The sequence below is a fragment of the Mchenga conophoros genome, linkage group LG4 (assembly GCF_057382185.1).
Source record: "Mchenga conophoros isolate Kocher_MC1m ecotype Shallow Benthic linkage group LG4, M_conophoros_male_GT1.1, whole genome shotgun sequence".
Lineage (NCBI taxonomy): Eukaryota > Metazoa > Chordata > Actinopteri > Cichliformes > Cichlidae > Mchenga > Mchenga conophoros.
In genome coordinates, this window is record NC_140529.1 from 31,284,166 (window position 1) to 31,309,973 (window position 25,808).

Sequence of the window (25,808 nt, forward strand, 5' to 3'; positions counted from 1 at the left end):
GTCCAAAGATTTACAAAGTCCAAATCCAAGAATACACACAGAGCAAAGCCAGGGAATCCCAATATCCGGAAACGATTGGAACAGAAGCTTGGGAAATACAGGGGATATACACCTGGAGACAAACAGCTAAATGGACAACAGGAGAAAGGATAAAGGAAGGCTGAGACAATATATAAACACAAACGGTAACAAGGGAAGTGAAAATAGCAGGGAAATCAAACACAGCTTAATACGACCAAGACAATAACAAAAAGAAGTAACGAAAAGAGCAAGTAAAGTAACTTAATGCAGGGAAGACCGAAACACCAAAAGACAAAAGAAAGGAGAGATGAGACAGAATTCAGAGGAATTTAACTTAACTATTAAAGAACTAAGGGGTTCACGATAACTTAGGATATAAATCAAAACACTGTATAAGCATAAAATCTAAGAAGAAACTCAACCAAAATGCATTTATTAAGAGCACAAAAAGGCAAACCTTTCTGTGACACTAAAGATAAATACAGACAAATAAAATATATACAGGCAAATAAACTATGGGAAAGGAAACAAGATGCAGACTCAAAAGCTAAGACTTAAAAGGTTCAAGGTTACAATGTGAATAGCTAAGCACATAAGGAAAATACCAAAAAGATGACCAAAATATCAAAACTCAGAGTACAAAAACACAAAATGTCAAGAATAACAAGGAACAAACTCAAATATGAATCATGCTCAAGATAAAAAGGAACCATGAACTTGTGAAACTTGCAAAAGCCTTGGGTCCAAGACCCTGGGACCATGATATTACAAGCTGCAGGCAGGAACGACAGGATGCAATGCGGTAAATATTTCTCGCTTTCTTTTCCTCCTGCTCCCTCACTGTAAAACTACTGTGGTATTCTCACATGTTGTAGTGCCACATCTCCAGAGAACTCACTGTAAAGAGAGATAAAAAAGCACAAACAAACATCCAACATGCCTTTTTTCCCCTTCAGCAGGCTGAGTGCATTAGTGACCTTTTAAAGTGCAGCCTCCCTAGCGCTTTGCACACACCCCAAAGAAGAACAAACTACTAATAGGGCTAAAGAGCTGACACACTTTAAACAAAGATCAAACAATTTCTTGGCTATGAGGCAGCTCTTGCTACATTAATGCTATTCAATTATGTAGCCAAGACAAACAAACATCTTTGTACAGAAACAGCAGCCAAATGAGTGAAAGTTTGTGCTGGGTGAGGACTACAAGCACGCAAAAATAAAATGCTGTGTTACTTTTTAGTGCTGCCTTGACTTATTGTTCAACCATTTGGATGACGCTGTGGTTCTATTTTATTAGGTAAAACAATATCCGTGTTAAGCTGCTTCGTATTTTTTTCTTGTACAAATGGGAATCGGACGACTAGGATTGTGAAGAAACAATAACTATGGAGGAGGAAAGACACCAGGATACTGTAAATACAACCATATAATCTACTGTTTGGTTCAAGGAAAAGAAAGGCTGGAGAGCACATTCGAAACGGGCTTCTTGCAGAAATGGAAGTATTTGTTTTCTTCATCTACAAAATGACCTTATTGGGTAGTATCGTGGGAGGCAGTAAGCTCACACCATATGACTCTAATTGCAGTGAGTGTGTTTGTGCGTGTATGGATGCTTATGTGCGCGGAGCGCAGTCGTGTTTGCGTGAGCGGACATCAGACGGAGCTACAGGGCCTACGGCAGGAAACCGCGGCGAGGTGGATAAGCTCAGAATTGCACAGGGCATATGTCAAAGAGGAGATATTACCCCCCACATTACTCCCACTCAAACAGGATAGGCCATTACATGTTGTATTTCAGACAGTAGCATGCAGATAAGACAAATATTGACAAGTGAGAGACGTATTCACTGGAAAATTAAGATATTGTGAATAATACATGAAACCTTAACAACATGTCTGAGGGAGACAGTGAAACCACAAAATGGTAATTTTGCCAAACCTTTAATAAAATATAAAAGCCACCAGATTCTTGGATAACTTTGAGCAGGCTGCTTGTAGTGAGTAATAACTTCCCAATTTAGCTCAGTTTGCTCTCTCCTGCTGCTTCTTGCAGACTGATGGATGTGTGGCACGCTAGTCATGCTGCCTTGTGTCACCTGTGCTGCACTTGCACCGGGCAGGGAAACAGGGGAAGAGCCATGGGAGGTCTGGAGGAGGCCAGAGTGGGGGTGAAATAGACATCTGTGATTAACACATACAGACACGTGTCAGTGTGGAGGATTTGCGGGGAGGCGCGCTGGGAAACGCTCACACACAACCTGCTCCTGACGGCAAAAGTTTGACTAAATAAAGACACAGATGAAAGGATGAGAAATTCTTGGGAGGCCACAATGAGCCCACCGATAGACTCGCAAAGGATTAAATTACACGAGCAGAATATAATTAATATGTTGAGTGAAAAATGCATTTCACGTGGAGTGCAAGAGAAATTAGTATGTGCTGTATGCATATATAGAGCCACATGTGTGCATTTAACACCTGCCTTTGGAAGCGCAACGAATTGTTTTTAGTGTTATTTAGAAACATGAAAGGACCTCTGGAGATGTGCCAGTTTTAGGAGGATTGGAGGTTCGGAGCAACAATTTAATCATCCTTTCCCAGCACCATATGTTCAGATAGCACCCTCGTCCCCCTAACAATAATCGTTACCATCACAGTTACTGTACACTGAGGCACCGGTACATTAGAGCATTAGCCTTGACTGCCATTCCTATGAATAATATTAACATTATTCTAGCAGACATATTCCTGGACAGTAAAGACAAGTACAACAACAAATGTTCAGAATGACATCTGGTAAACTGAATACATTAAACTTCTGATTGGCTGGGAATTAGATTAGCTTTCAAACAAACAGAGGAGGTAATGAGCCCCTGCAAGGTGAAGGAGACCGCAGGGGAGGACAGAGGGGCAACAGAGGTTTGAGAGAGAATAAAGCCAAACCAACGCCAATACCCCAAACTATTAAATGGCTTCCAACTGCTGATCCTGATGTAAACTTGAATCGTTAAGAGGACACTTTGAGTAGTTGTTATCTCTGAGGAGTTACACAAACAGAAATACACACCACGCACACACACACACTTGAGGGATTGGTTCCACCGAGAGATTCAGTGAGCCATCTGCCAAATTAGGCCATGAGCCACAAGCCCGCGACTTCACTGTTCTATTCAATTTTCAATTATTGGGCTAGAGGCCTAAGCACGAGGTCTGTAGACTCATTTTTGAGCACTTCCACACATTAATAGAAAAACACTTTTCCACTCATGTACGCAATATGGGATGAGATGAATCATTGAAACAAGGCTGTGTTATTCATAATGTTTTCATAATGGATAACTTACATGGCACCACAGCTTGTTTAGAGTTCTTTCTTTTTTTATTTATTCCACCGTGGGCATGAAATGCACCGAAATTCTTCAGTGAGACATCAGGTCTTGAATGAAATAAAGGCATCATGGCATTCATTTACGTACATGCATACACATGAGCATATATGCATGAAGTATTCTGTATTCTGCAAAGGGACACATAAAGACACCAACTGAGGCTCCTGAGGCAGTGGAGCTGCTGTACCCAGTGCCAGCTCCACCCCTTCCAAAATGTCAGAGGTGTTTATAGCAGGGAGGGTGTGAGGTGATAAACGCATCCGACTGAAAATGTCAGTGTCACCTGTTGCCATGACAGCCGGCAAAGTTTGGCAAGAAGTAGAGTGCGTCTGCCAAAGGCCAGATTATTTGCTTCAGCTAATTGAGCCTGGGGTTTGTAGGACGACTGTATACAAGTGTGATAAAAATATGGAGGAAAATCTGAATCTGTCTGTATAAATATAAAACAAAGAAAATAACCCTGCTACATATCAGAATTACACTCTACCAGTGACAGTGATCATTCAGATGCCAAAGTTTTTACGAAATCAAAATACAGTTGTTGTATTTTTTGTTTGCTTGCTTTTTTAGAAAGAGTGCTCACTAAGAACTGAAGGGGAGTACCTCGGTAAAAGGTGTTTAAGAAAACAGCTCATGTTTATCAGTTTTTAAGGTAAAACCTTGAACTGCAGATTGGATCGTCCAAGGTAAAACTAGGCTGCCTCTGGAGAGACTGCAAACAAAATGAAAAGCTTGTTTTCCAGTAGTGCCAGTTATACAATATACATTGCAGAACCTTTGCAGTACGCAGAAGCAAGGATTTAAAAAATAACCCAAAAACTAACATTATTTTAGCTGTTTGAATGGTGATGTTGCTGTTTTGAATCCAGACATACAGCATTCAGTTTCAATATAATTTTATTTTATTTAAATAGCGCAAAACCACAACAACAGTTGTTTCGGGGTAACTTATATTGTAAAGTCCCAAATATAATAAAAAAGAACCCCAACGATTAGACAAACCCCCTTTGAGCAAGCACTTGGTGACAGCGGGAAGGAAAAACTCCCTTTCAACAGAAAGAAATTAGAAACCTTTGGCAGAACCAGGCTCAGGAAAGGGCAACCATCTACCACAACAAGTTAGGGGTTATGTGAAGGAAACAGAACAAAAGAAACACAGTAGAAGAGAGCCAAAGATTAATAATAAATGCTGAATAAATGCAGAATGGTGCACAAACAGATAGGTACTCGTTTTATTCTTTAAGCTTCAATTAATTTCAATACAGTGCAACCCAATATAATGTTAATCCAAACTTTCAAAACTAAGACTGAGTATGAACATATTGAAGTTTTACAAGGAGTAATATTAAATACTGTGATAAATTCCATGATTATGAATGAACTTCATCTTCAAACATCTAATATTTTAAGAAATCATCAACTCCAACACGGGCCTGTTAACATTACACATAAACTCTGACACCTGTGTCTCTTTTCCACCAACATAGTACCTTGGAAAGAGCCATCAAACCAGCCCATAACAGGTTGGGATCATTTCCATGGAAAGAAAATCATCAATTTGATAGCTACATCTGCCAATCATTGATGAATTCATTGTGGTGAAATTCTGCTAACACCAGTGCTTCCAACTTTGGACCTAGCAATTTTGTGGTGCTGTTCTGTTGCCAGCTATTTAGCACCAATCTTTTTTTGGTGGAAATAGGCGTAACTGGTTCTTGACTGGGCACCAGCACTGGCACTGTGTCAGTTGAAATAACAGAGGCATTTATTTTCTGCCAAAATACAAAGGTCTAAATTCTCCATGAAACAAAAAAGGCAAGCATTTGATGACGTCTTTTAGATGTAGTCATTTTTGTTATTAAATACTTGTTTCATATAACTTGTTCCTAATAAGTGCATACATGCACATGATTTTAGAACACACTGTCCTCTGAGTGAAAACTGTTTTCTATTTTTGTGCATTAAATAAAAATATATCTTCTGTAAATAAAAACAAATTGCAAATTATAATATTTTCTAAAGTGTCTATGTATACAACCAATAGTCTTTGCTATTGTTCACTTGATAAATAGTATTACTTTGAAGTGACAATTGCCAGCCATTGTTTTCCTGGTGCACCCCGATTGTGTGAAGCAGCTGCCGATTGTGTTCCTGGAGGCGGCTATGGAGCTCACTGTTGACTAATTATTATGGAAATGTGATAAATTACTATACTTGACTAAAACCTAGTGGATGCCAGAGGTTAGAGGTTTGTGCTAAGTTTACAGCAGCTTAAAATATTAACAACATATTAACATATTAAGATGAGGTTTGAAGAGAAGAGGACAGAACAGAAAAATGTGTGCCTTTGCAAATAAGTGATAAAGATATATGAATTTGACTGAAAGCTAAAAGAAGTCGTATCTTAATTAATGATCATACTGTCATAGTTTCCTTTGCAATATGTCTAACAAGGCCTTATTGTATCGTCAGCTCCAGCAATGTACATGTATCCAATATTGGTTCAAAGTAAAGGGTGTATGTAGTCATTTAAAAAAGCTCATTGACCAGACTGCAGAGAGTAATACTCCACAATTTTATAATAACGTGCTGTGACAAACTATAATTATTTTCCTCCTTCCTTATTTCTTTTTGTTGTTGTTTTTTTACATATTTGTCACACTTAAATGTTTCAGATCATCAAACAAATCAAAAGATAACATAACTAAATATAAAAGGCAGTTTTTGTATGAAGATTTAATTTATTAAGGTGAAAAAAAGTCATCCAAACCTGACTGCTGTGTGAAGAAGTAATTGCTTGGCAGTGAGAACTGCAATCAAGTGTTTGTGATAACCGACAATGGATCTTTGACATCACTGTGGAAGAAGTTTGTTTTAACTCAATAACACTGGAGGGTTTTTGATAGCCTGTTTAAGGTCATGTTAAAGCAGAGGTGGGACCAAGTCATTGTTTTGCAAGTCTCAAGTAAGTCTCAAGTCTTTATCCTCAAGTCTCAAGTCAAGTCTCAAGTAATGTCAGGCAAGTCAGAGTCGAGTCTCAAGTCACTGGTGTAAAAGTCCAAGTAAAGTCACAAGTCTGAAATTTTGAATTTCAAGTCCTTTCGAGTCTTTAAAAAAAAACGAAAAAAAGCATGTTGCAGTTATGCTAAATGTAAATATTAGACCATGTAATTTTTAAATCTGTGTTTTTCTCAACACATGACAAAATAGTGAACTTAGAAAATATACACAAATTGTGAAATTGCACCTCTTTAAAATGCAGCTCAATTAAACCTAGCTCCAAGAATAATTTTCACCGACAGTTCTGAGATAAGCTGCATGTTATTCTTGGATGCGCTTGTAGGACCAGCTTTAAAATCGCATGACAAAAATATCATACATAAATAAATGATATTTTAAAAAATATATAATTTAAAAAAAACTGCATCACCAACGTAGCCTGGAAAACATTTGCTAGTTAGATGAAGTCAGCTATCTCATCGTAGCATATTTATATGCATATTTATAATTATACGCTTCTTGGAGTGAGTGCATACACTCATGAAGTTTAGTAACTTCCGGTCACTGCAACAAGCCCAGGTACAGTTTACCGACGGATGGGTGCAGGACCTTGAAATGCACCGTGTAGAACGAAAGACCATCGTACGTATCATAAGTTTACCAGTCTCACAAATCGTCTTCATAAATACACATTCGTTAACCGTTTATTAATAGGACCTTTGAGCTCAACGGTAATTAATTAGCAGTGGAAATAATTTCTGGTAGCATCACAGAAATGTAGCAGTGACAATAATACTGTATGCTGTAATCGTACTGGGCAATTAGTGATACAAAACAACTGTTTTATCCTGTGAATAAAAGTATATGTTTTTGTCAATGTACCATAATAACAGAAGCGAAACGCAATATTGTGTCAGGACAATTCACTATTTATGCACAATAAACAAAGGAGCATAGCGCGACAATTTCTGTTCAGCGCCAGACTTGCTTGTAACCTATATCACCAATTATGTTAAGAAAAATGACGCATTAACTACAACAGCAGACTGACCTTTGTGGAAATGCTTGGAGCAGACTAACCTGTGAGCTGGAGGGTTCTGGGACGTTATAATTGGTCTTTGAATGGCTGCAATCCAGTCGCATCTTTGTTACTTCGGAAACATGGCTGAACAATTTCTCTTCAACGACGTAATCCGATAACAACCGATCTCTTTACCCGTCGGCTTCCCGTGGCTGTCATGCGACCGGCTATTGCAGTTAATAACACAACAGCTTCTTGACATTTTTGTGTTTCTTTTTATCGCTGTGTAACTGATTTTAATTGAAAGCCTGCGTGCGCTAGTACCGCTTGCCACGAGTTCCCAGAATCCTTTGCGGTTCTACCCGTGAATGACGTCACATTTTCAATCTCTATATAATATGCGTGTTAAATTTTATATTTGGGGTAAAATATCAAGTCTTTTCAAGTAAACCGGTTCAAGTCCAATTCAAGTCCCAAGTCATTGGTGTAAAAGTCCAAGTCAAGTCACAAGTCTTAGAACATTTTTTCAAGTCAAGTCTAAAGTCATAAAATTAATGACTCGAGTCTGACTCGAGTCCAAGTCATGTGACTCGAGTCCACACCTCTGTGTTAAAGCATCTTAATCTGATTTGAGTCTGGAGTTTGACAACATCACGTTTATTTATTATTTAATTAATTAATTAATTGCATAATTAAGTAAGCTTATGCTTCAGGGCACATAAACTGCCAGACATTCTCTTACAGTACTTTCTGGAAAGTTGTCCAGGTCCTGAAGCAGGAAAGCAGTGGCAGACCATCATACTACCACCGCCATGCTCAACTGTTGGTATGATATTCTTTTTATGAAATGCTTTGTTAGTTTTACACCACATGCAACGGGACTCAAACTTACTAAATGGTTCAACTGTGCTCTTGTCAGTCTTCACAATAGTTTTCCAAAAGTCATTCCAGAAGGGATCATCAAGATGTTCTTTGGAAAATTTAAGACAAGTCTTGATCAGAAATGGTTTTCACTTTGGAACACTTATTGTTGAATCAGGAACACTGACCTCAGCTGAGACAAGTGAGGCTTGTAGTTCTTTGGATGTTTTCCTGGTTTCTTTTGCGACCTCCTGGAATGGTGCACCACTGTTTCTGTTTGGATGCCTGGGTCGTTGACCCAGAGTTTTGAGTTTATTATATTATTTATCATTTCTAGTTTTTTGGTTTCCTTGTCGGAGTTGTGTCTTCTGGTTTCTGTTCTGTTCCATAGTTGCTGTCTCCCCCGTGTCCAGTCAGAGTCTGTGTCTGTAGTTCAGTCTGTGTTATGTTTCCTGTTTTACTTTGGAGGTGCATGTCTTATGTTAATGTATCTGGTTTTGCTTCCCCTGTTTCGTTAGGCCTGATTTGCCCCAGCTGTGTTTCCCTCCTGTTGCCCATTCCCTGATTGCTCCCTCTATGTATTTAATCCCTGTGTTTCAGTTTGTTGGTGTTGTATGCTGTGTGTGCTGCCTGCCTGCATTTATTGTTTTTCTATTTTGGAAGGTTTTTTTTTTTACTTTGAAATCAGCATTAAAGCTGTTTTTTGAGTTCACGTCTGTTTCCGGAGTCTGCACTTTCAGTCCTTTTCCTGCCTGCATACAGCCCTTCACGTAACAGTTTCAACTTTTCCACATTTGTGGATAATGACTCTCGCTGTGGTTTGCTGGAGTCTCAAAGCCTTAAAAATGCAGCTGTATCCCTTTGCAGACTGAAAGTTGGCTGTTTCTCATCTAGTTCTTTAGATGCTACAAAACATGCTGTTTTTGAGATCTTTTAACCTACGTCACTTTTCCAGACAGATTCTATTTAAGTGATTTATTCCATTCAACATCCCTGACAGAAATCAGGCCTGTGTGTGGCCAGTGAAATTAAACTCAGTTTTCAAAAGAAGTTTGTAATTATAGTTAATTCACAGTTACACTTTCTTATAGGGCCAGATAGGTCCCTTAATAAATGTGACGATCATTTAAAAAATCTATTTTGTATTCACTTGGGTTATGTTTGTTTTTAAGTGTGACACTATATGCCAAAAATAAAAAAATCAGGAAAGGGCACATATTTTTTCACAGCACCATACATTGATGCCTTTTGGAGTTGCTTTTTAAATTACTGATGAGCATTGTAAGCAACCCGCTTCTACAAAAGAATTTACAAGTTCCCGTTATCTCAGGCTAACGTTAGGTGTTGTTTAGTTTGAAATGTAATCTAGTAATCGGTTGTGAATGCAACCAATTAAGGAGCAAGAACTAACAACACTCAATGTGAATGCTTTGCTTATTGTGGCTTTAATAACAACTGAGCCCCGTGATCTATGAGACACATTTACACATCTACACCATATGGATTCTTGAGAAATACTTCTTAAATATTTTCATTTGTGTGTGTTTGAGCAGCAGATTTATCCCAGTGGGAGTGTGGGCGTTATGGTCTTTTGTAAACTGACACACTGATAAAAGACCAGATCTACCAGTGCATGGTGCCATGCAAAATAAGAAGTCTGGAATTCATGACTGCTTTTATTTGTTTAGTTTAATTTACTGAGACAATACACGTAAGCACTAATACAGCAATCAAATGAATTTACATAGAACTTGTTCTTAGTGATTATTTGACTTGACTGAATAAATTATGTCATTATTATTATTTTTATTACTTTTAGAGGGTAAACAGCCACCATTTGTGGTCCTAAGAGGAAATTAAATTTATAATAATTGGCATCTTTCACAGGAGTATATTGTGAAGACTTTGCTTTACACATAAAAATAATGTTTAAATGAAGTTAAGTCATAATTAAACCTCAGATCTCCAGTATATTTGCTCTGTAATTAATCACAGGTAAGTTCTGAGCAAGTGTGGATTTTAAAGAGCTTCAAAAGAGGCTGCTATGATTTTAACAAATATGTGCAATAACAAATGCAAACAGTCTGAAATCCAAGATTGAGGAACTTAAGAAGTAATGGAGCAGTTATTTGCCTGCTGCTGTTTTAAAGAACATCTTTGAACGAACACATGTAAACGATCGTTTGCTTCCCTTTAATCTAAACATTTGAAAGCCTTGCAAAGAACAAATATAGAGCAATTTAGCAGTAGCAATCAAAAGTTACCTCATCATCAGTTACACTCACTGATCATGTAAGGGATGAAGTCTTCTTCATAATCTGGACTGCTTTCTTTTTTTATTATTGATTAGAATGGATGATAATGCATCTTCTGCACTAATGATTAGTACAGAAGGGAACCAGTGTGCCAGTAGTTTTATTTCAGCTGTATATTGCAACCAAGTCAAGAGTATACCCGCCCATCAGCTCTTAAACTCTTGAATTCATTTATTTTTTCAGGTCAAAATTGAGTCAAAGAAATGCACCTGTGATGTTGAATGAACCACCTAATTAAGCTTTTGTTTTGCAAAAACTCTTTTTGTTGTGATTTTAAATCTTTAATTTTATTTCATTCCTACTGTAGTGACTCGAAGTCCCTCTGCAAAAAAAAACATGTCTTTTATCCCTTTTATCCCTCTTGTTGTTTACCCATTATTTGATATGAATTGACTCAGACCAAATGGAATCAATTATGTGGATTTGTTTGCTTTGTTTACTTTATTCACGGAGAACAGACATGTGCTCGGAGCTTCAACGCTTAGTGTAAAGACTGAGCCAGTTTAAATCCAGAGGTTAAGAAATTTCTCACACACCGAAATAAGCAAACAGCCTGATGAGCGATATTGTGACGCCTCACAGTAAGTCTGCCCTGGTGTGCATCTTACACACTCTGACAACACACCAGCTTGTGCAGCACAGTCAAAACAATCACCTCCTGATCCGCAAAAGGTCAAGTGTTGACTTTGACAAAGGCCAGACCGCTTTTCCCTTTCTTTCAATTCGTCTCTTTCCTGCCTTCCTCGTTTCATCTGGTTTTGGAACGTTACATTTATTATTCATTGGCCTGTTGCTTCAGAATGAGAGCACTGCAACTAAGCCAATTCCTGCTAGTCCGCTGTCAGGATTCTTTTTATTGTTCAGAATTTTCTCAACATATAGTGACATGTATGAAAATCTATGCTATTGAGCACTTTACTGAGTAAATAACTAACTGTGCAGCATAGTGTTTGGGCTTCTCCAGCACACAGAATCTGGTGGCGAGACAAGATGAAAACACGTGTTGGCATCAAAGCCTCGAGGGGATAAATGTCCAGTGTACCTGAAGCTCTCACACTGCCTGGCTTTTACCAGTCTGTGCTTCTGTCCAGGCCACCGGATTCATCCAGGATAAAATCTGTTCTCTCTGTGTCTCTCTCCTGGGCTGTTTCTCTATGGCGCCACAGGGGAACAGTAAGACCAAGAGTAAGCCTCGGAGAGCAAATTATGTACATTTAAATGAACCGTTTCCTTGAGTCTGCTCAGCTCAGCGCTGAGAAAGAGTTCAGATGGAACAGAGCTGGAAGAGCAGGTTGAGAGGATGTGTGTCTAAGTGTGTCTATGTGTGTGTGTGCGTGTGTGTGTGTGTGTGTGAGACAGAGAGACTGTGTCAGTGAAACACACGGTGCAGCCCAGAGTAGGAATGTAAAACTTGAGTGGACCCCAGGCCCTCGCTTAGCCTTAATAGCTTTCCTGTCCACCTCCTCCTGCTGCATTAGAGTTACATTTCCACTCTGGGGGGGGATGTTCTCTCTTTTATATATTTATTTATTCTATTTTCTATCCCTGCCGTCTTCATCCACGCAGTCACTTCACAGAGGTGGCGCTGCAAGGCTCACTTCAAAAAATGCCTAAACACACCTACAGGGATCAGGGAGAGACAGAAAGAGACGATAAAGTTTCCACAACCATCAGTTCTGCTCACACATTCACACCTCTACACACACACACAGACACACACACCTGTAGCTTTGCTTCACATTCAGACAATGCATCATGGAGCCCCCTTTGTTTGTCAGGCTGTTCCATTATTTACCTCCTCCCCCTCTCCATCCACCTGGGCCTTCCAATGCCATTTATCATCCCCGAGAAACCTTGTGTCCGCTAGAACTTGAAAACCTGATGAATAAGTAAACTAGTTCCTCCACATTGCAACACTTCCTGTCCTCTTCACAGGAACAAAGACAAAGAGTTGAAATGAGGCGTTGCAGAGTCCTGAGCGGACTCTACACAGACCGGATTGTACAGGCTTTTGCTGCGCTTGAAAAAAAATCCCTGACTTCATAAAGCCTTTCTTTGATTTTCAAAGCCTTCTAACAGTTTTCAGAATTTTTCTACAAGTCATTAAAGTCATTAAGCTACATGATAAGAAGAACTCAGAAATGGTGTTAAAGTGGTCCCTTGTGAGATTACACTGGCACAGCCTTATCCTTTGCTCTTATACCATCAGCCCTGTAGCTAACATGTGCAGTCCAATCATTCTCATTCTTGAGCTCGGGCTTTCTTCAGCATGCATCCACATCGTCCACTATTTGTTCATCCTGCCAGCCAACACTGTCGAAGCATCCGTGTCTACCCCACAAGCTGGAGTCAGCCAAAAAGTGATCTGCCGTTAGTGATTCAATTACTATATCCGGCTGGCCTCCACTCCCTGGGGCTGCTAGTGGGGGGTACAGACGAAGATGGGAGTGCTGCGTGGAGCAAAATCACCGTCATTTTGCACTGTAACAGTACAGAATTAAAGATTAAGCCAATTAGAAAAACAAGAGGAAGTTGTTATGTCATTTCCAGCTGTTCGCTTTTTTTTTCTCCTCCACTTGACACGAATGTGTGTGTAAATCCCTCTGAATGCCTGTGTGTGTTTGAAGTAACTGATATTGTAAAAGCATTCCCATGTGGACTGTAAGCTCCCGACAACTTTTAGGCACGCTAATACCGACAAGGCTTTAAGCCGCAGGCATACCCTGGATGAAATATTTGCTGTGTCTGCCAGGAGACAAATCTATTCTCTGCTTTCTGTAAAATACTGCCTATGCGGCAATATCTTATTTGTAGGCTGAGACCAGAGTCTCACAGGGACCAATTTCCATCCCTGTGCTTTGTGTGTTAATTACAAGGGTCAGAAAGACTGATGGCTTAACAGAGAAGGTTATAAGGTGAGGTTATAAGTGTCCAGCTCTCCCTCATCCTTCCTAATTCCCATACTTTTTCCTTTTTTAATCTCTATTTGAGGCTTTTCTTCTCCAAGGGGTGTTCATGGATGAAAGACGATCTCAGTTGACTAGAAATATCAAATCCATGAGCTGCCATAAACGATAATGGATGACAAGGGGAAATTTCCATATCCTCTGGATCCCAGTGTTTGTGCTCCAGGTAGCACCAGTGGATGTACATGGAGGTCATGTGAAAGCTCTTTCTTCTCTTCTTAAGGGAATTGTCTCTCTCTCTCTCTCTGCTTCATATCATACTCTCTTTCCCTTTTTCTATATGTTGACATGAGTTAAACCCCCTCAAGTCCTGCTTCTTGGGCAAGCTGTGCAGGGATTGCATAAAATGTCATCTTCGCTCAGATGGCTGCTCGGTTAACATCTCATGTGTTAATTGGAAAAAGATATCACATTACAGCTGCACTAAATTTATACATTTTCTTAACCTTGTCATGTCTATATAAGAGGAGGTAAAAAAGAAGAGTCACAGATAAAAACTCGGATTTTTTTCAGACATTTTCACACTCCTGACTTCACAGATGTTAATGCTTCTGCTGTCCAAACACATTTCACAGTTGTCTTTTCCCCCCCCCAACTTTGAGAAATCAACTGTGTGCCAGCAAACATGCTGCAGTGTTACATACAGTCTATCTCTCTAATTATCTTGTGAGAATTTAAAAGCTGAGATATGCAGATTGCTTCTACAAGGATCTAAATAACAGATAACATTATGTATTTTCACTCACCCATGCAATATAAATGTGACTCAATATTCATCATCTCAAAGAGCACATATTAAACCATTAATGCAACGCACGCCCTCGCCCGCCTTCTGAATAACCTAATTACTCTTTAAATGAGATGTTGGCTGGTCTCTTATATTGTCTCATTTCACAGAAATTGGGAGGAAATCCACCGAGACAAGACAGATAGCGCAGCTGTCTTAAGAGGTGCTTAACCAGACTTCACTACCATGACAATCCGAGAGGGATCACCCATTGTCTCTCTCACACGCGCGATAATGGTGAACATTACAGTTTATGCATAAAAAACACATATGCAGCAGGCACAGATGTGTACCCATGTGTACCCATGCAACACTTGCTCCAAGTCCTTAAATGCTCAAGTCCTTAAATGGTGAGTGGGTTGGGTTGGGGGTGGGGTTCCCAGACCCCTGAGAAGACTACGCACCCTCAGGTGATAATTAGTGTGCAGTTCAGTGACCTTGCTGGGCCACAGCCGGGAGAGGTAGGAACCATGGAAGTTTTAGCCTGAAATTTTCCTCTTGAAATAAAAAAAGAAAGAAAAAAGTTGCAGAAAGTTTAGACAGTTTTTGTCTTGACACACAGAAATAAAGCCAAGAGGAGGAATTATAGTAAAGCGCTATATCATAATGATGAAACCTCAAGCTCAACAGCATGCAAGGCAATGGGAGGTTTGTGTTGAGATTGTGTTTTTAAACAACCTTTTGTAATATAAAGTTAATATAAAGGTCAAAAAGAGAGACCCTCTAAAAATGTTATAAGTATTGGTTATAAATATAATATAATGAGCGAATCACTTGTTATTAAAATTAATAACAAGTTTGCCCTCTCATTATGTGGATGCTTAGTGGTAGCTAATATACAAGAATATGATGTGCTACACTATGAATTCATCGAAATTTGTGTTAGGTTAATGAAAACCTTCAACAAGTTGATGTCTTAACATATAATTCCACATGTCGAGCTATAAATAAATACAACAAATACACAATCCACTGCGTACTTTATTTGATATTCTCTTCAGTTAGTCAAATACTTGTATTGTTATATTAACAAATATATTTATTTTTTCATCAGTGAGCCACTGACTTTGATTCTACACAGATGTGGGATGGTCAAATATGAGGAAATCACTTCCGATCACCAGAAGCATTTGCTGCGACTGAGCATGTGTGTTACCAACCCAGAGTCCCCCAGCGTCACCTCCATCCACCTTTATTCTCCACCACAGAGCTTCAGCTGTTGTGACAGCCCTGCTACCATGAGAGCATCTATTTCAGCACAAGCCTTGATCTTGAGTGACTTCACATTCGACCCTCGGTCTCTAATCAGATGTACCACACATAAACCCCCAGATGGATCAGCTGCAGGATCTTGACTAAGTGCAGTCCTGGGCCTCTAATGTGCAAGCTTGAAATGAACCACATAGGTCCTCCGACCAAACCGACTTGACAACATGTAGTCCACCTGCTGCCAACTTTCTGACATACAGAGACCGAAACTCACTGAATGACTTATGAAAACGACAGATTCAATCCTAAATTACCCTCTTCAGCATGCTCCTTTTTGCAGTGAGTCACTATGGTCTTCAACACACACACAAATGATCAAACTCTAGTGTTATTGCAGATGTCCCACCCTCTGTAGGCGGATAATTACAGTGTTAGTGATGGGGAGAGGTGGTGGGTGGGGTATGGGACAGGCTGGGGGAGAGAAGGGGTAGAGGAGAGAGTCGAGCAGCACAATGATTCATCACCAACGTGCTCAACACACATCCCTCCTCGGCAACATGCCCGCTCCAACCCCCCCACCGGCAGTTTGGCGGCGTGCCCAGGAGTGACAAGGTGACACCGGCTCTTTTTTCATGTGCTGCAGCTCCACGCCACTCCAATCAAACTGCGAGCAGAACCTCTGCTTCACAACAACACACCGGCCGCTGACTGGCAGGAAGAGAGGTAAACCAGAACTGCGATCGGACATAAATCATTCAGTGGCTGACAACTGCTGCCAAACGTTGATTGCTTTCTGGTTATCTTCAAACCCCTTGTTTCATTGTCTCCGTTAGTGGCAACATATGTTGGGAGTAAAACAGAAACATCTAAATATAAGTCATTGCGTGTGTGAGTTGACAGGCCCGGTGACACTATTCTGCAAAAACAGTACCCACTGTGTCTCAAATTTGAGACGTGATCAGGATTAGAATGTGTTGCAAATTAAACTAATTACCAGTGCTCCCTAACTGCTGCAAAAAAAATGATAAATTTGCTTTTCTAATTCCACAACCACAAACTAAGTACAGCTTCACTGAAAAGAGAGTTGGCCTGCTTTCCTATAATTTGAACTGAAAATGCAGGGGACAGAAGGGTATTCATTAACACTCTACAATATGTGGAAGAGTTGCTGGGAACTACAGTCTATGATTCAAAAAGAAAAGGAACTTATTGTTGACTAAATGTTATTTTTTAATAGCAGGTTAGCAGGTCCGAACAAGGCATTTTATTGTCATCAGGGAGACACTATGGCTCCACGAGGAAGGTAAAACATTGACAACAACAACAATAAGCACTAATGAATTTTGCACACAAGGATTTCTAATATGACATTCACCATGACTCCCTAATGATTCTCTGCAATGTGTCACTGAAACGCAGCTACTGATGACAGCACTGTCACTTTACCATGAATTGTTTCAAGGCTGACCTAGTATTGAACTTAGCTTCTCCATTTGGCCTCTTGACAGCTGTATCTCTTAACCGTGCCCATCACAATAATGGTCAAACAACTGAGACTGCATCTCATAAGAATGACTGTTCATGCTCGGAGACGCTATACATTTTCATAGCCAGACGTGGGAGAATTATGCACTTGAATTAGCAGCACTGCTGTTCAATGTACCGCAGTGCTAACACAGCACTAAAATATGAGACTAATCGTAACAACAGCAGGACTGTAAAGACCTTAAAAAATCAAACCAAAGCTGAACATAAAAGCTCACACAGGAGAGAATGAGACAGGGTTCAATCTTTCAGGTTTGGACTTTAAATTGCACTGGTACACTGTAAAAAAAAAAAAAAAAAAAAACGTTGCTAAAACTTAAAAACTCAAGGCAACCGACTGCATTTACGTTTTTAGGTTCTGATGGATAACTTATAATTTCAAGTTTAGGTGATAAGTTGCTTTAGCTAATGTTTTTGTGTTGACAAAATTAATAATTGTCCTTTTTCTCAACTCATATTTTATTGTTTTTGCAACGTATTTCCTAAAGTTTACACAAGGTATTAGTTTTAGTTTCAGCAACGTATTTCCTAAAGTTTACACAAGGTATTAGTTTTGGCAACGTATTTCCTAAAGTTTACACAACATATTTTTTTTGTTTTGCCAATCAATTTCCTAAAGTTTAGAAAAAGTATCTTTCATAGTTTTCATGAGGTGCTCCCTGTTGTACCAATGAATGTTTACACAGTTGATTTTCAAATAACTTTGTGTTCAAACACAACTGCACCACTGACAATGTTGACTTTTGAGATCAGCCATTTTTAACATACTGACAACATTCAGCCACAAATAAAGTCCTTCCAAAAACACAAAAAAAGTCAAATTTTTGTAACAAATGTTACTCATCCAATTTTAAAGGTGGTGTTGTCAGACAGAATATCAAACCTATCTTGATAGATAGTCACTAACAAACAGATTCAAAACATCAGATGGCAGGATGTGAACAACTTCCTGGTTTCCATACAGCTAACAACTTTCAAACAAATTTTTCCACCACTTGTCTTTTAATAGTAATGGTATCAACACTCCAATTTCCTGTGAAGTTCAGTATCGCGCCACATTTGTTATAAAACTAATACAAATGTACCTAAAACCAGATTATAAAAATTGTTTAAAACAGCTCAAGTTAGAATAAAACCTTTCAACATTTTATAATAACATGTTATACATGAAATCTGCAATCAGCCATGCAAGCTACATTAAGTAAAGTTAGAACAGAAGACATTGATTCAGAACTTTCTGCACCTTACCGTTTTCTTAAAGACAGAAATTAACTTTTTTCAGAGCAACTTGCCACGAAACCCAAAAACAGTAAATCAAAACAAATTGCCATTCTGTTTTACACAAGTTGCATTTGAGTTGAACATGTTGTCAAATAGGTTAGACTTTGGTTAAGAGCTTGGTTTTGAAGCTTCTTATCCTCTGGGAACAGGTAGATGTCAACTCCATAAAAATGTGTTGCACAGCTTCAAATGTGTACTTGAGTTCTTTGGGAAACTCCATGTTGAGCCCATAAAGTAGGCCAAACAAGTAGGCAAAGGCAGTGGGAAGGACTGGCAGATCATCAAGAATAATGTCCTCTTCCAAAACAATGGCAGTGTTGACCACTGTGGACTGCGAGTTGGGTCCCACGTAGTCCTCCAGAACAGTGAGGATGCCCACCGTAACACCTCGGGTTGCCCTCTCAACTGGATCTGTATCCTATGCAAAATAAAAAACAACAGTACATATAAGTCTCTGAAAACCAAAACTGAAGATTGAGTAGATTTGCATACTCACCAGACATGTTAAGAAGAGTTTGGTCTCGTCGTCGCGAACAAATATCGGTAACCCTTCCAAACTGATGGTTCGTCGATGCTGGACTATGTTTGAGACCTAAAACAAGGAAATCAAATAAGACTCAGTCTCATTTATAAACCTACCATTTTGTTTTTAAAACACATTAAGTGTTGTTGCTCAAAATACAGCCTTAAGAAATAAGATGTTGAAATGAGTTATTACAGATAATTGGTCATGTTTTTGTCAGTTTTTTTTATTTATTTATTTTTTAAGTAATTTTGATGTGCAACAAATGTAGCACACTTATTACAACATTTATAACAAAAAGTGCCATGAGTGGGATGAGAGTTGAACTGTCTGTCATTACCTGCAATCTGCCAAACACAGCGCTGCTTGTTAGCTTATAATCCCATTCAGGACACACTTTTTGAAAACTAACAATTTTTACATCAATTTAGTAAATATTTAATAAAGTATCTTTCGTTACAGTGGGAACTTCAGGTTCCTCATAAACCAGACACAAATACATTTTTATATATTACCTGTTCATCAAACTTCTGCAACAGGGAATCCATGTCATTGCGGAAAGCAGCTTTTCTAATTCGATACAGCTTAATCAGCCGAAGTGAGTAAGTGTCGAGGGCAGTCATGAAGGTCCCCATGAGATCCTTGGTGGTAATGCGTGAGAATTCCGCACAAATCTACAAAGCAACAAAAAAAATATAGAAGAAAACTTTTAAAGGTACATTATATAAAAATCACATTGTTTTCAAATTTGGTTAAAAGAGCTTAATTTCAAAACATTTAGTTAGTCTCGGTTGATCTATTGGTCAGGCCTTGATTGGATTTTTTTTTTTTTTTCTTTTAGTGGTAGTGGTGGTACAAATTATAACTGACGTATTAAAAAAAAAACAACAAAACAAGAAAAATCTGATCGGCAGATTTTACAGTAAGTCTATAGAATACCTAATCAAATGTTGATAAGACAAAATAATGGTTTCAATTGTTACAGGATGTATTGCAGAAAAGAAATAAATCAATAAATTGTATTTTAAATTCATTGAAAAAATTCCATTAATTTTATAGTTATGTAGAAATGAAGTAAGAATAACATCCTGTGGTCAAATTTGTATACTTTCATAACACGTAAGTGACTTTCTCAATCCTGTTCTGTGAGTTTCATGGCTGTTGCCCGCTAAGGGTCAGCACCAAAAGATTCTAGATGCCCAGTGAAGACAAGTCATTGCGGCGACCGTGGTTCAGGGGGTTGGGAAGCTCATCTGTAACCGGAAGGATGCTGGTTCTATCCCCAGCTCTCTCTGTCCTGGTCGTTGTGTCCTTGGGCAAGACCCTTTACCCCACCGCTTACTGGTGTTGGCCAGAGGGGCCAGTGGCGCGATATGGCAGCGTCACTTCTGTCAGTCTACCCCAGGGCAGCTGTGGCTACAACTGTGGTTTCCCTGCACCGATGTGTGAATGTGAGAGTGAGTGAGTGAGTAGTGGAATTATAAAGCGCTTTGGGTGCCCAGAGAAGAGCGAAATAAAAGCAATCCGTTATTATACACAGCAAGTTGACAAGTAAATAGATTTCACTTCAATAGAGTTCATATTTTTAGAGCCAAGTATTTTTTTATATTTTACCACTAGCATTGTTAGCTCAACGGTAGCCTTCAACCTTTTCTACAAGATATTGGAGTGATACAAACAGATGCTTCTCAAGGGCACAAGAAATGGAGCTCACGTTCATTTACTCACCCAGACAAGTTTCGAGGCATTTGGAGTTGTTCAGAAGGAATTGTAAAGGTCCTATATCATGTAAAATCAACTTTTTGGAGCTTTTAAACACATTTTAATGTTATTTCCTTAGATTAAAATCCCTCCAGAGTGGTTTTTGGCTTAATTCAGGCATTTCTTAGTTGTCTCAGTGAATCCTTTCCCCATAACCGTGGCTCAGCTCTCTCTTGCAAAACGACTGACTCGTAACATTGGGATTAAAATTTCTTTCTAACAACTCCAAATGCCTTGAAATTTTTCTGGGTGAATAAATGAACGTTTTCAATTTTAGAAATAAGACCACACTGGGGAAAAAGGGAAGAAGAAAAAAACGGAAGTTTTCCTTTAAATATTTAAGAGATTATCTTACCTGTTCTTTCAAGAAGAGAGCTGGCCATCTGAGCTGCATTTCCTTGACCAAGGGCTGCATCTCCACAACTTCTTTCCTCCTGAGAGAGAATGTGATGTCCATCTTTTGGGTGATGAGTGCCATGTTCTTATCCCTCTTCTTCACCTTTTGGTTCTGTTGAGATAATTAATGGGTTGGTTTTGAAAAGTGCATCATTTATATTTTTAATTACATCATCATCTGCCTCAATGTTCTGTTAAGCAAGCACCTGTTTGATTCTTTGAAATGAATGAACCTAAGAAAATTTTAAAATGTCACTAATTTCCTCAATAATTCTCTGCAAAGCACTTTTAGAAACATGTAACAATGTTTGCATGCATAGAAAAAGTCTAGCTATTTTATGTTCAAGACATTGGTAATCTACAAACTCATTGTCCTCTTTATCACTTGATGCTACACCTGAACCACTTGGTAATGTCTCTGGCTCCTGAGAGGTATTTAAGGATTTATCAGGGGAGCTACTTTCACTAGGACATGCATTTGCATGAGAAATCAGTCTAATACAGTTTTTTATATCTTTTGAGTTTTTGTGCTTTCTGCTTGTGTGTGACGTAAAGGTTGTTAAATTGTTGGTAGCATAGTCACATTTTTGGAAAGGACAGGATACAGTCTGATTTTTTTTTAAGTGCCTTAAAATATGTGAAATAAATGTATGCTGTGAGCAGTTTTCCTTAAATTCACAAAAATCACAAAAAAATGTTGAGATCTCCTGCCTTTTCTTAGCCCTGTTGTGTGATCTGCTGAGGTGAGACTTCAATGCCCCTCGTGTCCTGAACGAACAGACGCAGTCACTGTAAACACAGGGCAAATGAAATCCTCTTCTATGTCGTAGCTGGTGATGTCTTAAGAGTACTTCTTGGCTTGAACAGACAAAAGAGCAGAACTGGCACTGCATACAAAAGCTATAATGAGAAGAGAGGAGAGGACAGTGTCAACAATTCAAAAGAAACCTGAATTAATCTCAAATTACCAAAGTTACATTACCTGATAATGTGTTTGGGGCGGGGGGCAGGCACTCCTGTTCTGATTCCTCTCCTTACCAACTCCTCATCAGTCCCTCATAAATCAGGACAAGCAGTGGTCTGGAGTTGGCTTTTAATTCTCTAAATAAATAAAAATAGCAATTAGTTTTAAAATAAAATACCAGCTTCCTGACATTACTTAAGAATTTTTTTGGCTCACTAAAGTGAGCTGATTCTGCCTTGTAAAATGCCATGTGAAACACAGTAAAACAAATAATTTACAAAACATACATTACATCAAATGTTTAATTTATTTAATTTATTATTAACAAATTGTATTCTACATGGAATGCACCAACAGTATACTGGGATGTATTATGTAAGCCAAGGATAATTTTGTGTGATTGGTTTTACAACTTAGAATGACAAACATTGGATTGAGAGTATGAGTGGGATAAAACTCCTGAAGCATCTGTTTAAATTATCAGTGCATTTATTAATGGTGCTCCATAAATAAACCAAAACAATGTTGTTTTGTGCATAACAAAAAGCTCACAATTGTGCGATCAAAATGTAAACTAAAAGATGCTGAGCATAATAACAAAGACAGATTTTGCAGCTGCTCTGTTTCCAAGTTCTACTGCGCAACTGACAGCCTGGAGTTTGAAATTCTCTTTGTAACCGTGTCTCTTACAGGCGCCATTTATGGTCCTTACACGCATAATATGGTAATATTACGTTGAAGCAGAGTACGTATCACTCTGCGAGGCTCCTCGGTAGCCGTAATGCTCCAACAATCCATCAAGCAGTGCAGCTTCATAGCTTACCAAAGTCGTACCAAAACATTTTTTGACATATTTTTTTAAGCTGTGTACCACATAAAATTGGTTCGAGGTCAGTAAGCACAACCAGAATTCATACATAAGGCAGACTGTCGATTTTTGAGATGAAAGGATTTTAGGCCGTGCGTCAACGCGTTAGCCCGGTTAGCTCACTAACGCCACCCAGCCCCACGCACGGGGTGATCCGCGGTAACTAGTTAACGGAGATTTGCCCCGTTAATGCAGTTATGGCATTAACTTTACGCTGACAGTACTAAAATAGTAATCTTCAAATGTTTTCTTTTTACCGACCAGCTCCTCTTTGATAGCTGCCGTGTCCATCTTGTCGTTGCCTGCAGGTGAAGCGATGGGGGAGGGGGAGTTGTGTTCAGTGAAGGAGAGAGGCGGAGTAACACAGCGTAGAGACAAAAGTGGACGAAAGAGAGGCAAACTTGCGGCCCCACGAGTATAATGATAATGTAGACTATATCGATATAAACTATATTGTCACATCTCATATTTCATTTAGTGGAGCTCGCTGGCCATGAGGACTCCACCACCCCGTTCACACAGAAACTAAAGCACACATTTTATTGGCTAGATGTGATTCGAACAAATTAAACGACATGGCAGCAGGCGCCCCCGAACTTTATTTTATTTTATTTTATTTAAATAGCGGCGGGGGGTTGCTGCCGTTGGTCATGAGTGAGCCAGCCTATTTTGTTTCGTTCGGTGGTATGGCGGCCACAGACTGCACTTCATGAAATACGCATAGGGGGTGTCGCGGAGGCTTGTCAGATATGAGCGCGCCTCTTTAGTAGCGAAGTTTGTCGGATTTTCATTGTTTTGTGACATGGCACGTAGTTTGTGACATGGAATCTTAAATGATATAGTAAACACATACCCATAAGCCACAAGGCTTCTTAGCCAAGAAAGTAATGCTATGCTAAGTTTCGGAAAAATACGAAGAACTTCAGTTGTGATATTTCTAACAGACAAATTGAGACTGTTCAAACATATACTGTCTGATATAATAAAAGAAACATTACTTGCCTTTAGAAACTTGAGATGAACGATCTATCCAGCTCCTAGCCTCACGTTCTCATTAAGGCAGACGGGCAGGTGGCTTTCAGTCCTTGCAAAAGCGCAAAGTAGACCCCGTAGCATCCAAAAATATGAGGTGCGCATGCGTACTCAGGCACAGAAAGGCGCCAACAGCTTCAACTCATGTAAAACTTGAATTCATTCATTTTGCCAGCAATAAATTTCATCTGAGACCAACTTTTGCTCCAAAACGTTAAATGATTAGTTGAAACCCTTAATGTATTTGAGTTTATGGGCCAACTGAACTTTTATTGTTGAATTGTGAAAGAAATGACTGTAAGCTCAACAACTGCAAGTTTGATTTTTTACAGTGCATTGTTTAGAAATACTTACCATCCTCTGTTAATATAGCAACAGTTACACGAACAAGAATGTATTACTGTTAAAAGACACAAAAAGAGAAATATAAGTGAAAATATTAGCAGGTGAGAATGACATTAGCTGTTTCACTAAGAGCCACTGAATGACAAATGCATAAGGTGAAGTGCCAAAGCCCTCTAGTGGCTGTGAAATTGTAACTTAAGGTCCTTTACAGTCCAAAAACATATATTTTAGGTTAATTAGAGATTCTAAGCAGAAGAAACTGGATGAATACATGGCATTTTTGTTCCCAACACAGACTCTTGTAACAGTTTTGAAAGACACCGAGAAATTATGTTTGAAAAAGCATCTATGTGTTCTTCAAGAGGGTACGAACAAACAAAACCCTGTTGTTTGCTTGGGGCAAACTCATGCTGGAGAGATCCAGTACAGACAGGATGCTCATTTTCCAAAAAGAACTGCAGGTGAACTTCACTAGGGTGGGGAGGAAAAAAGGTAGGTGATAGCATGGATAAGCTTTCACTGCATCATTAAGCTGTCTTTGTAGAAATCCGCAACAACACCTGTTCAGGATGGCTGCAGAGTGTTCTGAGGATGTAAGCTCATTGTACAAGCAGATAATCTGTGCCCACCTTTGTCTGCAACACTTTTCTCTCTCCAGCGCGTCTGAGGATACATGCTTCATGAATGCTATCATTCCTAATGAATGCATTTATTCATTAAGCCTTTGCTAATTAATTGTGCCTTCATTGATAGAATAGCTTGTATGCTTGTGTCAAAACACTTATTCTTTTTAATTTTTCTGTGTTTATGTTTGAAATAAAAATGGTTAATAAACAAAAAAAGGAATCTGTATAAAACAATCATCCTACAATAAAGGGGATGATGTCATAATTTGAATTGAGGAAATGAACAAAATGAGTTATAACCCCTCTTGTGTATTTAAAAAGTATATATATTGGTTTTCAAGATCATTCTGCTCACATAATTAAATCTCTGTAGCACCCTTGAGTTCAGCTCTTCTATTACATTGCAAACCTTACAGGATATTTATTTGGTGTACAACCTTGTAAAAACACAAAATTAAATAAATAACAAATATATGCAGCAAAAAAAAAGAAAAAAAAGGCAACCCTTTTTAAAAAAAAATAATAATAATAATGCTTGAAAACTACTATAGACATATAAGAAAAATAAATTTTCCACCCATCAATGAGATGCTCTCTTAAACGCTCAAGGACAGAGCCCGTCTGTGAGTGGATTTTTGTCTAAATATGTGTGTGCACTCCTTCAGCACTCAAACAAAGCTAACTTCTTCATTCCACTCAGGGATATACAGTAACAAAGGGTCAAAGCCTTCTGAAGCTATCAGATAGTGCAGCTTCTCCACCACAAATGGACACTGCAGCAATGCAAGACAGATTGATTTCTACATATTGAAAACAAACACTTTTACCTTGTGGGAGGCATTGTTTTCCCTTAGGCTCATGTTGATTAAAAAGTGTAGAAAAGAGAGGATCAATTTGCA

The 25,808-nt window shown here is 38.8% G+C and overlaps 1 protein-coding gene across 2 annotated transcripts; it reads right to left on the reverse strand.

Moving 5' to 3' along the window:
• Positions 1 to 18,096: 18,096 nt before the first annotated feature.
• LOC146576477 (uncharacterized) lies at positions 18,097 to 25,720 on the reverse strand. 2 transcript variants are annotated; one of them, XM_085271772.1, is made up of 7 exons: positions 23,909 to 25,720; positions 22,057 to 22,175; positions 21,786 to 21,974; positions 21,034 to 21,186; positions 19,433 to 19,591; positions 18,891 to 18,986; positions 18,097 to 18,812 (listed from the first exon to the last, which is right to left on the reverse strand). In XM_085271772.1, the coding sequence occupies exons 4-7, from the start codon at positions 21,154 to 21,156 to the stop codon at positions 18,492 to 18,494; spliced, it is 699 nt and encodes a 232-aa protein (XP_085127898.1). In that variant the 5' UTR covers positions 21,157 to 21,186; positions 21,786 to 21,974; positions 22,057 to 22,175; positions 23,909 to 25,720; the 3' UTR covers positions 18,097 to 18,491. The 2 variants fall into 2 exon arrangements, with proteins under 2 accessions (XP_085127898.1, XP_085127897.1); XM_085271771.1 differs by lacking the exon at positions 23,909 to 25,720 and adding an exon at positions 23,168 to 23,868.
• Positions 25,721 to 25,808: the final 88 nt, after the last annotated feature.